At 36.8% G+C, this 12067-nt stretch overlaps 1 protein-coding gene across 1 annotated transcript; it reads right to left on the reverse strand.

Annotated features, from left to right (window-relative positions):
* Positions 1 to 1521: 1521 nt before the first annotated feature.
* On the reverse strand, positions 1522 to 11016 carry golm1 (golgi membrane protein 1). Its single transcript, XM_051904003.1, has 10 exons — positions 10851 to 11016; positions 5977 to 6147; positions 5709 to 5879; positions 5457 to 5511; positions 5264 to 5366; positions 5076 to 5169; positions 4786 to 4966; positions 2851 to 2985; positions 2588 to 2770; positions 1522 to 2336 (listed from the first exon to the last, which is right to left on the reverse strand). The coding sequence occupies exons 2-10, from the start codon at positions 6106 to 6108 to the stop codon at positions 2221 to 2223; spliced, it is 1170 nt and encodes a 389-aa protein (XP_051759963.1). The 5' UTR covers positions 6109 to 6147; positions 10851 to 11016; the 3' UTR covers positions 1522 to 2220.
* Between the last annotated feature and the right edge of the window lie 1051 nt (positions 11017 to 12067).

The following is a 12067-nucleotide window of genomic DNA, read 5'->3' on the forward strand; positions in this document are numbered from 1 at the left end:
AGTAATAATATTACTTTTTGCAGTAACTAGTGTAACTAATTACTAATAAGATTTCAGGGTAACACTTTATTTTACAGTGTCATTGTTACATATGTTATATGTAGTTACTATAGTATTAACTTTAAATTATGCATAATTACATGCAACTAACCCTAAACCCAACCAAACCCTAATCGTAACCCTATAGTAAGTACATATTGCTACTTAATATTACTCAATACTTAAATGTATAATTACAGTGTAACAAGGACACCTTAAAATAAAGTGTAACCGATTTCAGTAATAATATTAGTTACTTGGTTACTTTTGATGCCTCAACCCCTACCGATTTGAAATCCATCAATCCAATAATTCCTCGATTTTTTTTTTTTATATATAATTTCACGACTTGCACAGGCACATGAAGCCACCAGTGCAGCAGGCAAGCTTGGAATATGGAAAAGCTTACACTGAGTGATGGAAATATTGCCATTACATTGATTTATAAGTTTCCTACTAACTTATGTGATTTCTTTTTATAAAATACATCATGAAATATAATCGTATAGAGGTAACAGAGAAATTATAGCTACAATTAGCTTCAAGCTATGACAATTAATGAAATTAATACAACACTTTTACTTAAAAGTCATTATCAATCACCATTGAGTGTTTGTGGATTTTGGTCAAATGATGAGGCAGAAATATGTTGTTAGTAACATTTTAGAAGAATTTTATGAGGAAGATTACATCTTCTATGGGGCGTGAAGTAAAAGTAATTTAACTAGTAGTGTAACTAATTACTGTATGTGAATGCCATAAAGTAATAAGTAAAAGTAATATTACTTTTGAAAGGAGTAACTAGTAACGAGTAATAAATTACATATGAGTAACGAGCCCAACACTGGTTATGAGCAGTTTTGGGGAAAGTTACTTTTAAAAGTAATGCATTACAATATTGCGTAACATTACAATAATGCATTACAATATTGCGTATTGTGATTTCTCTCAACATGGAGACAGGAGAGCTGTCAGTCAATAGCACTGAAAACAAAGTAATTTGCGTTACTTATTTGAAAAAGTAAATCAGATATTTTGCTGTAAATTTAAAAGTAATGTGTTACTTTACTAGTTACTTGTATAAAGTAATCCAATTATGTAACTCGTGTTACTTGTAATACGTTACCCCCAACAATGGTTATGAGATATTTATTAACTAGTATCTAGTTTCTTAAAGGAGATCACACTACACAGGCTGCATTCAGAATGGCATACATTATTTCTCAGAATATGCACTGTGCTCATTATCATGAATTATCAGTATGCATGGAATAACTGCATGATCTCTCCTATTGCATTGCCAAAATATGCAGCACACCACGTGCTTATCCATACTAAATAGATAATATATTCAACAATGGGCTTTCTTCTATTTCCAGTGTGACGAAAGAGCCATATCATATACCGTGCAGTACTGAATAGTACACTAGCATTCCATTACGAACCACCACAGCCATTGCTCATCTATATCCACACAATAAGTAGAGCGCAACAAAAAAAATTTATTATGAGATCAGAAATTCAGTAAGAAACCCATATTTTTCAAAAACATATTCCAGTTCCCAACATGAAAATTTAAAAAATTCTTACACCAACATAAAAGTAACCTTTTACAGCAAATAAAAGACTGGATTGCACTGTTATTAAATGAGTGATGAGGAATGTGTCTTTTAGTCTAAACATCTAATGTTCCTATGTGTTTTTCAGCAGCTAAAATGTTTAGACATCTAGTTTCATCAAAACAGAACATAAACCATAAAGACACGATAAAGCAGTTTTTGTAACAAAACAGCAGTTGCTTTTGTACAAAAGCAAAGCATCTTACATTTAAGAAGAGGTTTGATGTAGGGAAAATTCACCATGGTGCATTCGTTTAAAGGCTTAATGTCATAAGTAGTTAGATTCAAGTTTAAACTAAAATCAGTAATAGAAAAAGAATGTTTTCATCATGCCTGTCCTGGTAAGACACATGAGAGTTTGTTATTAACATGAACTCATATCCTTCATTACACAGTAGTGCAATATTCACCAGCACAATTTAGTCTTTACAGCAAGTTTCCTCTCCCACCTTTTAAATGTCTGCCGAGCTGTTGGCAGGGTCAAAACAGTCACTAATAAGGGTCATCAGCTGAAGAAATTGTTGCTGTCAGCAGACTCGTCATGTGATCAGGAGTACATTTGTTACATCCCTGCGAGCTCCGCCTGCTTCTCATCCTCAGACTCCGGTTGGTTGTCATCATCACCATTATAATTAGCTACATCATCCTCTAGATCCTGACCTGCACCTTGATTTTCATCTGTAAAACACGGAAAATTATTTGTAATTTTATTGCATAGGACAAAAGTACTTCTGACATATAACAATGCAGAATATACACAACTTTCTGTAACTTGCTGTCATTTACCACATAAAATAAGTCATCCAAAACGACCAAAAAGTGTTATACATGAAATTCCCTAACATCTTTATCCAATAATTTTAAAATAAAAATGTTATTGGTTTATATCATGAATATTTCTGTGTGATGATTGTGATGTTGAAGACAACCTTTAAGCTTAGAGAGCTGTTTTTCTATCTCGCCCTCATTGTCGTACATAATGGCGTCTTCCTTCCCATTTGCTTCGTCTTCCTCTTTCCTGTCCCCAACTTTGACATCTTCCTCCTCCTCGTCTCCAATCCCAATGTCATTTTCCTTCGGGTCTAAAATCCCTGCATCATCCAGCACAGTATCTGCATGAAGACAGATAAAATTAGTAAAATGTGTGTGTGTGTGTTGTGTTTTAATAGCTGGATTCTCTCCGTTACCCCACCTATGTCCTTTGAAGCCTGCCCTTTAATGTCCACCACCACATCTGGATCTTCTACATTGGCTGGTCTGTTAAGAGTCTCATTCTTATTGGTCCGTTTGGAGGTGGGGGTGGGTGAGTCTTGTGAAATCACAGCATCTTAGAGAAGCAGACAGAATGTTGTTAAAACACATGCTGGAGGAACATAGAATTTAGTTTTTGTTAAAAAAAAAAATGACAAGACTTAAAGGCCTGTTCACACAAAGAATAACTATGGACACCAATGGACAATAATGTTCTGTTTATTATAAGCACAAGCTGCAGTAATGTTGTCTGCCACTTTAAATAATCATTAAAGTCGGGTAGATTCTGATTGGCTGTCAATTTTTTTATCGTTAATCAGCTGGTATAGTTTCTCTGTTGATACTGTAATAGTTGTGGTGTACACTTTGCTATTCTCTTAGAGTTAGAACAATTATTAAAACTTTATAGTTATCGTCCTTGATAGAGTGATAGTACGGAATCCTAAAACGTATGTTTTTAAGGTTTGACTTATGACAAACAACAGACTATATTTCAAATTTATTCAGCTTTTCACAATACACATTTAAAGTGTTTACACTTCTGTTTGTGTTTAGAAAGAAGTCTGAAGATCGGAATTGATCAAAATAAGATTAATAACGTGCATTTAGAAAAAGATAGAGTGAATATTCATTTCATGCCTATTTTACATGTTGTTGCAGTACTCATTGTTCTACAGGCATGAAAATCATGTGGTTTGTTGTGGAAAGGTCTGCTTGTGCTGGGGCTGTGCCGGTCAACCTGACAACCGCCCCACCGCGCTGGATTATATGTGAATGCTATTTGACGTGAATATTACAACAGGATTGAAGCACAAAGCTTTGTTTACAAAAGAAATAATAGGTTAACAATTAAATGTTACATCGCAAACATCTAAATTCGTGAGGAATGAGAGAGGCACATGAGCCCATAAATTTAAGCCATATGTATTCTGTTTTTGCGATCTGATCACCCGATTTTCCATGAATTTAACAATATTCTATGAGTTGTTCAACTGAACATAGAATCTCTTGTTTCTTTTCCCAAATTTTCACTCATGTCTCACCCATTTTCACAGGGAATTATAAACGTTTCTTCCTTTCATTTACTTTTAACTACTATATTTTCATCCTTTACTGTGGTAAAGTAGAAAAACACTGCAGAACAGATACATTTTTACTTGCACACATGCCTGTAATTTAGTTTCGCTTTTTCTGGCAGCGCAAAATCAAATATACTATAGCCTAAATGTCTTGCACCAGCAGAAGATAAAATTTTCTCTTTAGACCTTTTACAACAAGTGTCAATTGCTTTATAACATTGGGAGGAGACATTAAGATATTAGACAAGAGATGGTCTCTGTCCTTCCCGTGTCCCACATCCCTCTCAAAGCGCAGAGCGGTATATATGACGACGCATTTAACTTTGTGGGGTTTTTGTGAAGTTTGAATCACATTACAAGCATAATTTCTGCACTGTGTATTATTTGTGTGAATAGGCTATAAATAATTCCAGCCACTTAACCCCCCTCCCCCAAAAACACCACTTTTGGGACCCAGCACAGTGGTAAAAAAACTGCCACTGTCACAGACCTAGGCTAGTACTCTTATACGACACCATTTTCAACTAAAAATTGAAAACTTTTTATGTGTTTTGGCCATTCATGTACACGACAATGCTGTTTTGGGGGCCTGAAAATGCTAACTTTTGAAAACGTTTTTAATCGTTTTCGTGGATCCATGTAAATGGGGATCGTTGTTGTCTTTACCCTTAAGATATTGGACTTCTATTAAATGAGGGACTTCACCCATATATAGAGACTAGAACATTTTTCTGATAGGTTCTTTAAACTTGGGCCAGTAATCAACCATTTAAAAACCACACTTAAACAGGACGCACCTTTTTCTTTTTTCTCCACTACTAACTTATTGGTTTGGACCTTAGCATCATTTTTGGACTGTGAATCTACATCTGGTTTGCCCTTTGGAGGTTCTGCCACAACTTTATCTGAATGGTTTGTGGCGGGAACATCAGATTTGGCTTTTGAAACAGAGACTTTCTGCATGGAACCATCAGCATTCTGTGAAGGACAGAGATTGTGGGGTAAGAGACACCAAATAAATAAGAATCAATATAAAGGAGCCATTTGAGGCCATTTTTTTTTCTCATAGCTGTATCTGTAGAGCTACCTTTTCAGACGTCCTTTGCTTTTCCAGTTTGGAAGCTGCAATTTTCCTATTGCATTCCTCTTTCATGGCCTCAATTTGTTTGTTACACTGAGTCCTGCACAAACCACACCCCACACAGCCATTATCATACTGATCAAACACTATAATGTCTTTGGTATTGTAGATTAGAGCATTTACAATGGACCTACATCTCACTGCTGGCTTTCTTACTGAGCGTGTCCACGTTATTTTGACAGGACTTCAGCTCGCTCTGCATTTTACTCACATCCTCCAGTAATGACTTCATACGGTCTAATAAAAGAAAATCAACAGAAATGTGAAGGAAAGATGATATGCGTCACAGAGAACATATAATAGGACAAATATGAGGTAAACACTTACTCTTCATGTCTTGCACCATTTTAGTACTGGAGGAAATGTTGAGCTTCAGATTCTCCTATGACAGAGAAAAAAGTTTTAGACCTAAAAACATACACGGAGCACATCCAATATTCCTTTTTGGCCATCAAAACCTAGTGACCACCTACATAGAAAGCTATTTTGGGTACCATCATGACCAGTAACTGCATGATTACTAGCTCTGAGTTTCCACCTAAACTGTTTTCAGTGAGTGCAAGATGAGTGTTTTCATACTTTTTCTTGTTTCCAGGTGTTCAGAGAGGTTTGCTGCTGTCTGTGGTGTGTTTCCTCCATTAACTCCAGCTGCTCATTCTGTCTGCGCATCTCCTCCTCGGCCTTCTGCTGCTCTCTGTCCTTGTCTGCAGCCAGCTTCCTCATGCGGTCTTCCAGCTCCAATATCTTGCTCTGGAAAACAACACAAAGCTCCTTTCTAGACAGACCCATTATAGTTAAACACCCATTCACATCTCCACAGACTACATCCAAACACTGAGTGTCAAACCTGCAGCTCAGCGTTTCTGGAGTTTGAGACCCAATAGTTGAAGCCGAGCAGGAGGATGCAGGTGATGAGAGCCGCCAACATCAAAGTCGAAGAGCGACCGCCACGCCGACCATTCCCAAGGGCACCCATCATGCTCTATCACAGTCCCACAAACACTCTAATGATGGGTTTCTGAAAGGAAAAGAGTAAACTTTATATAGACATGATAGCTCCATAATACAGGAAATAACAAACACGTAAATTAAAAAAGAGAAAGAATATTTCCACCGAGCGGTACAGTACAGTACAATTCGGATGGTAAACCCTGATCTGGCTTGCGTTTCCACGGCCAACAGTACCCTTAAGGCAGGAACACACCAAGCCGACGGTCGGCCTTCGGGCAGTTTTTCTTCGTCGGCCGGCTAAGTTTTCTCAGTGTGTTCTGCACCGTCGGCTGAAGTTGGTCCTCGTCTGCTTTTTTCAGCTGAATTCGACATGTTGAATCGGCGTCGGAGCACGTCGGTCCGTCGGACCATCTGATCATTCTGATTGGCTGTTCAGCTACTGCCACCTGCTGGTATGGCCTGTTACTTGGCCGTCGGCTGTCGAGTGTTGGTTTGGTGTGTCAGGGCAACTTTGGACCCAGATGCTGCTGACGTGAGCCAACCCCACAGTCTGCTTTCGTCGTCACTAGTTCGTCGGCGTCGGCTTGGTGTGTTCCTGCCTTTACCTGATAGGCGTGGTGTATGCCGGAAAGTAGTGATCGACTTGATAGGCATCACTTTTCTTTTGCAGCCTTTCTTCACCGATGATACCCAGGAAGGTCTGCACCTCCTGGGTCGACCATGGTACACTGCTGCGCACCGACTTTGTGTTTCAAAGGTATTGTGTTTTAATTGTATATTTAAAACAATGCCGCCTCTTGTGGTGTCATTCCTGCGCAAGTGGCGATTCTCTGTCAACCAATCAAAGTTCTGCAGTGAGTCTAGCTCCACCCTTTAGGTACCAGACTACTGAGGTACCCCAACTGAAGGGTCCCAAAAAAGTGCTACAGTACAGTTCGGTATAGTGTTGTCAAAAGTACCGGTACTTCGGTACTAAGTCGGTACTGAAATTTTGAAAATGTGACGATACCAGCATTTCTGTAGTACCGGCAGTACCGAGAATCCAGGTATATTCGGTACCCACTGATAGGGCTGTGCCAGTATTTACTTGAATATGACACGAGTGAAGCACAAAGCTTTGTTTACAAAAGAAATAATAGGTTAGCAATTAAATGTGACATCGCAGCCATGGAAACATTTCGGTTCATTCCGAATGAGAGAGGCGCGTGAGTCCATAAATTTAAGCTTTGTACTCTGTTTTGCGAATCGCGACCTGGTCACCCGATTATCAGAGAATTTAACAATATTCCATTAGTTATTCCAGTGAACATGGAATCTCTGTTTCTTTTCCCAAATCTTCACTCACGCAGGGGATTATAACGTTTCTTCCTTTCATTCGCTTTCAGGCCTATTATAAGCTATTCGCAATCTTTACTGTGGTAAAGTAGAAAAAACACCGTAGGACAGAAATCTTTTTACTTGCACGTCAGTTTCTATTTAACACAGTTTGTGCTCGTTATTAGACTTCATAAGGCGCGTCAAGTTTATTTGTACAGCGGGTTTCACACACGCTGGTGATTTTTACTTTCGCTTTCTCTGGCAGCGCTTAATCAAACATAGCCTGAATGTCTGAAGATAAAACTCGCTCTTCAGACCTTTTACAAGTGTCAGTTGCTTGTAACACCAGGAGATAACATAAAGATATTATTAAAGAGAAATGGTCTCTTTCCTGCTCGTGTCCCTCATCCCTCTCAAAGAGCAGAGCGGTAGGCTATATGTTAAACTAATGTTTGTTTGTTTTGCTGTGTTGAAACCACACTAATGGGGAAGACTGCTGACTTGGCAATGGTCCAGGAGACAATCATTGACACCCTCCACAAAGAGAGTAAGTCACAGAAGGTCATTACTGAATGGGGTGGCTGTTTACAGAGTGATGTATCAAAGCATATTAAATGCAAAGTTGACTGGAAGGAAGAAATTGGGTAGGCAAAGGTGCACAAGCAACAGGGATGACTGCAAGCTTGAGAATACTGTCAAGTAAAGCCGATTCAAACACTTGGGAGAGCTTCACATTGAGTAGAATGAAGCTGGAGTCAGCGCCTCAAGAGTCACCACACTCAGACATCTTCAGGAAAAGGACTACCAAGCCACTTCTGAACCAGAGACAACATCAGAAGCATCTTACCTGGGCTAAGGAGAAAAAGAACTGGACAGTGAACAGTGGTCGAAAGTCCTCTTTTCAGATAAAAGTAAATTTTGCATTTCGTGTTGAAATCATGGTCCCAGAGTCTGAAGGAAGACTGGAGAGGTGCTGGTGTTGGTCCATTGTGTTTTATCAAGTGCAAAGTCAATGCAGCCATCTTCCAGGAGATTTTGGAGCACTTTATGCTTCTATCTGCTGACAAGCTTTATGGAGATGCTGATTTCCTTTTCCAGCAGGACTTTAGCACCTGCCCACAGTGCAAAAACCACTTCCAAGTGGTTTGCTGACCATGATATTACTGTGCTTTATTGGCCAGCCAATATGCCTGACCTGAATCTATGGGATATTTTCAAGAGAAAGATGAGAAACAGTCGATCCAACAATATACAGATGATCTGAAGGCTCAATAGTGCCTCAGCAGTGCCACAGGCTGATCACTTCCATGCCACACTTCACTGATGCAGTAATTTGTGCTAGGAGCAAGTCATTTGCTGTAATATGTCCTGCCGATCAAGTATTGAGTGCACAAAAGAACATACTTTAAAGAACTTGAACTTTTCTGTTTTGCAAATCCATTTTTTGATTGATCTTAGGAAATATTCTAATATTCTGAAATACTGGATTTTGGACTTTCATGAGCTGTACGCTCTAATCATCAAAATTTAAAAAAAAAACTTTTGAAATGTTTTACTTCACATGTAGGGAATCTAGAATATATGAAAGTTTCATTTTTAAAAATAATTTATAATAAAAAAATGAACTTTTTGATGATATTCTAATTATATGACCAGCACCTGTATACACACACAAACATACACACATGATCCAAATATTTATATGTATTATTACCATATTTAATATGTTTTTAAAATAGGCTATATAAAATAGTAAAACATTTCCAACAGATTTTGCTGTGGTACCGAAATTGGTACTGAGAACCGTAAAATTTTTATGGTATTGGTACCGACTACTGGAATTTTGGTACCGTGACAACACTAGTTCGGTATTTTGGTACCAATCACAACTTCTGACAATCGAAACGGAAATGATTGCGTACTGTACTGTACCGTACCACCCGGTGGAAATGAGCCATAATTGAGGAGGATAGACAGCAGTGTCTCAAAACCAAGTGAGCCATTTTAGCAAAAATTAAGCATATAGAAATCACTAGTTATCGCTGCAGTTTTCAAGAATATTCCATTGCAGCATGTAATTGGTCATAAAGTGGATTTGTTTTCATGCATATGTTGATTTCAGAGATTTTCTGAATAGATAAAATCAACTAAATACTGAAACAAGTTTGGTTAATTTTTTGAAAATTCAGTTAAAGAGTTGAATTGTCCATACACCGTAAAAGTAATAGAAGCAAAATGTTTTGTAAATAAAAATTAGGTTTTTTCAAGCAAATAATATTTCACAGCACTGATAAATTGCCAATGTTTTATTAATAGTAACAATCACATTGGAGTCTGTAGCTGAAAATATAGTTATTCTCTAGTTATTCTTTCTTTCTTCTCAACGGTTTGGTAGAAGTTGAGTTTTTTAACCCTATGAAGCCCACTCTATTTGATACACAAATTTCGAAGGTCTCTAAATGATCAACATGAGCATGAACTTTGCTGAAAAACGTGTTGTACACAATCTACTACATGCCTTCTGTCGTCTGATTGATAGTGTATACTTTTTAAGCAAGTAAAAGCCCTTCAGGTTGTGGTACAAGTTTCTTTTTTTTGCTATGAAATCAGTTAAATCTAGTGATTTTTATTAGGTAAACGTAAGAAAAACTTTTATATTGTTAGTAATATTTTCAAGATTAACAATTACTTGACTGAATCAACTTCGGTTTACCTGATTAATTATGCATACATAATTTTACTGAGATGTTTATTCCTCCTCAAGTATGAGAGCCTCAAAAGCCTGATGTATCAAATGTGATACTCAACAAAAACACATATACAAACTGTTCCATATTATATATATATATATTCTCACTATTATTGTAAATGTCAGGCTTTACAGGGGTAAGGGAAGCTTATTTTTACTTCATCTAGGAACTTCAAAATGGTATACGTTTCCTATTGTTGTTTTTTTGGGCGTTACCTTAAAAACCTGTTGTTCTAGTACCAACCCACTTAATTTACACCACCTGTACTTTTTATTTCCATAATTACTAAACAAATACTATATAGAGAACATCCAGTGCACAGGATGTACTGCAGGATCAATTGCAAACCAAACCAGTGTGGTGTAGTAACAGTGACTGTGCCATTAATGATGTTCACCAGAGACTTTTACTGTAGGCAACACGTTACTACTGTACTGATACTGTGCCTTTCACATGAAAGAGACATTTCACTGTACGAATGATTAAATAAAGGAGTATTAGGAAATATTATTATTAAACAAGCCACACAGAGTGTAAACACATTTAAAATGTAAATCTATTTAGTACGAAACTGCTTTTGTTCTGGTAGCATGCTTGCTAATACAGCTACTGTTATTGTTATAGTCACACTTTCCACTTTATTACAGATAAATGTTATATAGTCTCCTCAAAATGATGTGTATTAGTGTCAAATTGCCCTTACCGGCGTTTAATGTGAAAGGTCTCGTCAGGAAGAGGGATAAAACATGGACATCTCGATATCCGGGATGAAATCACACAACAAACTGCAGCGTTTTTGCCTTGAACCGCAACGCGCACGCGCACTTCATTCTGATTCACTATCTTTCCAGGAAACAGTTCGTTTCCTCGCTGAATGGTTCTTTAGGATACTACAGTTGAGTAGACATTTTCCATTCCTTCTATCTAAATGAAAACCTACCATATAAAATCTATATTTTTGTGACTTGACCATTTAAGTTTTAAATATGCATTTTTTTTTGGAGTATAAAAAGCCTCAGAAACTCTGCGCTTCTAAAACATTAACAAAATATACAGAATATTTATATGTAAATAAACAGTTCTTGTCAGTTGCAATTTAAGCTAAATCCCATTATGAAGCATTGAATTTAACATTTGTTATATGAGCAAAATGTCACCAAGCATAAATATAAAATATTTTTAAAATGAACATTTCCACTGTTAGCCAAAATATAAATAAATAAATAATTAAAATTAATTTAACATGCCCAGTAGGACATGTTAGGGTTTTTCACAATGGAGCTCTTATCAAAATATCAGTTTTTTAGGTAACAATTATTGAACTCTATAAACTGTATTAATTAATAAAAAATTAAATATGACAACATGCCCCAAACCACACTTATGAAAAATACCCTTGTTGTGAGAATCTTCATCTCATGCCAGTGAGGTTTTATGGTGTTTGCTTGTTACCCGACTGAAAATATAAAATTATGGAGGACAAAATTTACAAAATACCTTAATCTTAATTTAATCAAATTAAATAAGTAGGAATTACTAGTTGATCTTGGTTTTTAAGATCAACATACAAAACCACTGCCAGAGAAAACAAGAATTTGTGTATTTGGACTTTTGACTAAAAACCTTGTGACCTAATAAACCAGTTAATGAAATACAGAGCTTCCCTGTGTGACCTATTCTCAATTTCCCTTCATTAAAGTCTAAAATGCAAGGATAAATAGCCAGAACAGACATTTTGACATAAAAAAAGATAGTTATTTATGATATATATTTTATTTTTTATGGATGTTAATAGCAGGTCCTGATTGTTTAAATGAACATAATTTAACATGGATCAAAAACATAGATATTCAACATTCAACCTGATGTCTTGGTATTAAAGCATCACCCAGACAGTCTGGCTCTGCAAAACTGGAATTA

The sequence above is a fragment of the Ctenopharyngodon idella genome, chromosome 8 (assembly GCF_019924925.1).
Source record: "Ctenopharyngodon idella isolate HZGC_01 chromosome 8, HZGC01, whole genome shotgun sequence".
Classification (NCBI taxonomy): Eukaryota; Metazoa; Chordata; class Actinopteri; order Cypriniformes; family Xenocyprididae; genus Ctenopharyngodon; species Ctenopharyngodon idella.

Bases quoted from the DNA above. Each gene is read 5' to 3' on its own strand.
- golm1 (XM_051904003.1), bottom strand. From the start codon at position 6,108: ATGATGGGTGCCCTTGGGAATGGTCGGCGTGGCGGTCGCTCTTCGACT. The intron at 5,170-5,263 runs GTAGGTCCATTG...TGGTTTGTGCAG, and splicing joins AAGAAAGCCAGCAGTGAGAT to GACTCAGTGTAACAAACAAA. The intron at 2,771-2,850 runs GTGGGGTAACGG...GTCTTCATGCAG, and splicing joins GCAGGCTTCAAAGGACATAG to ATACTGTGCTGGATGATGCA.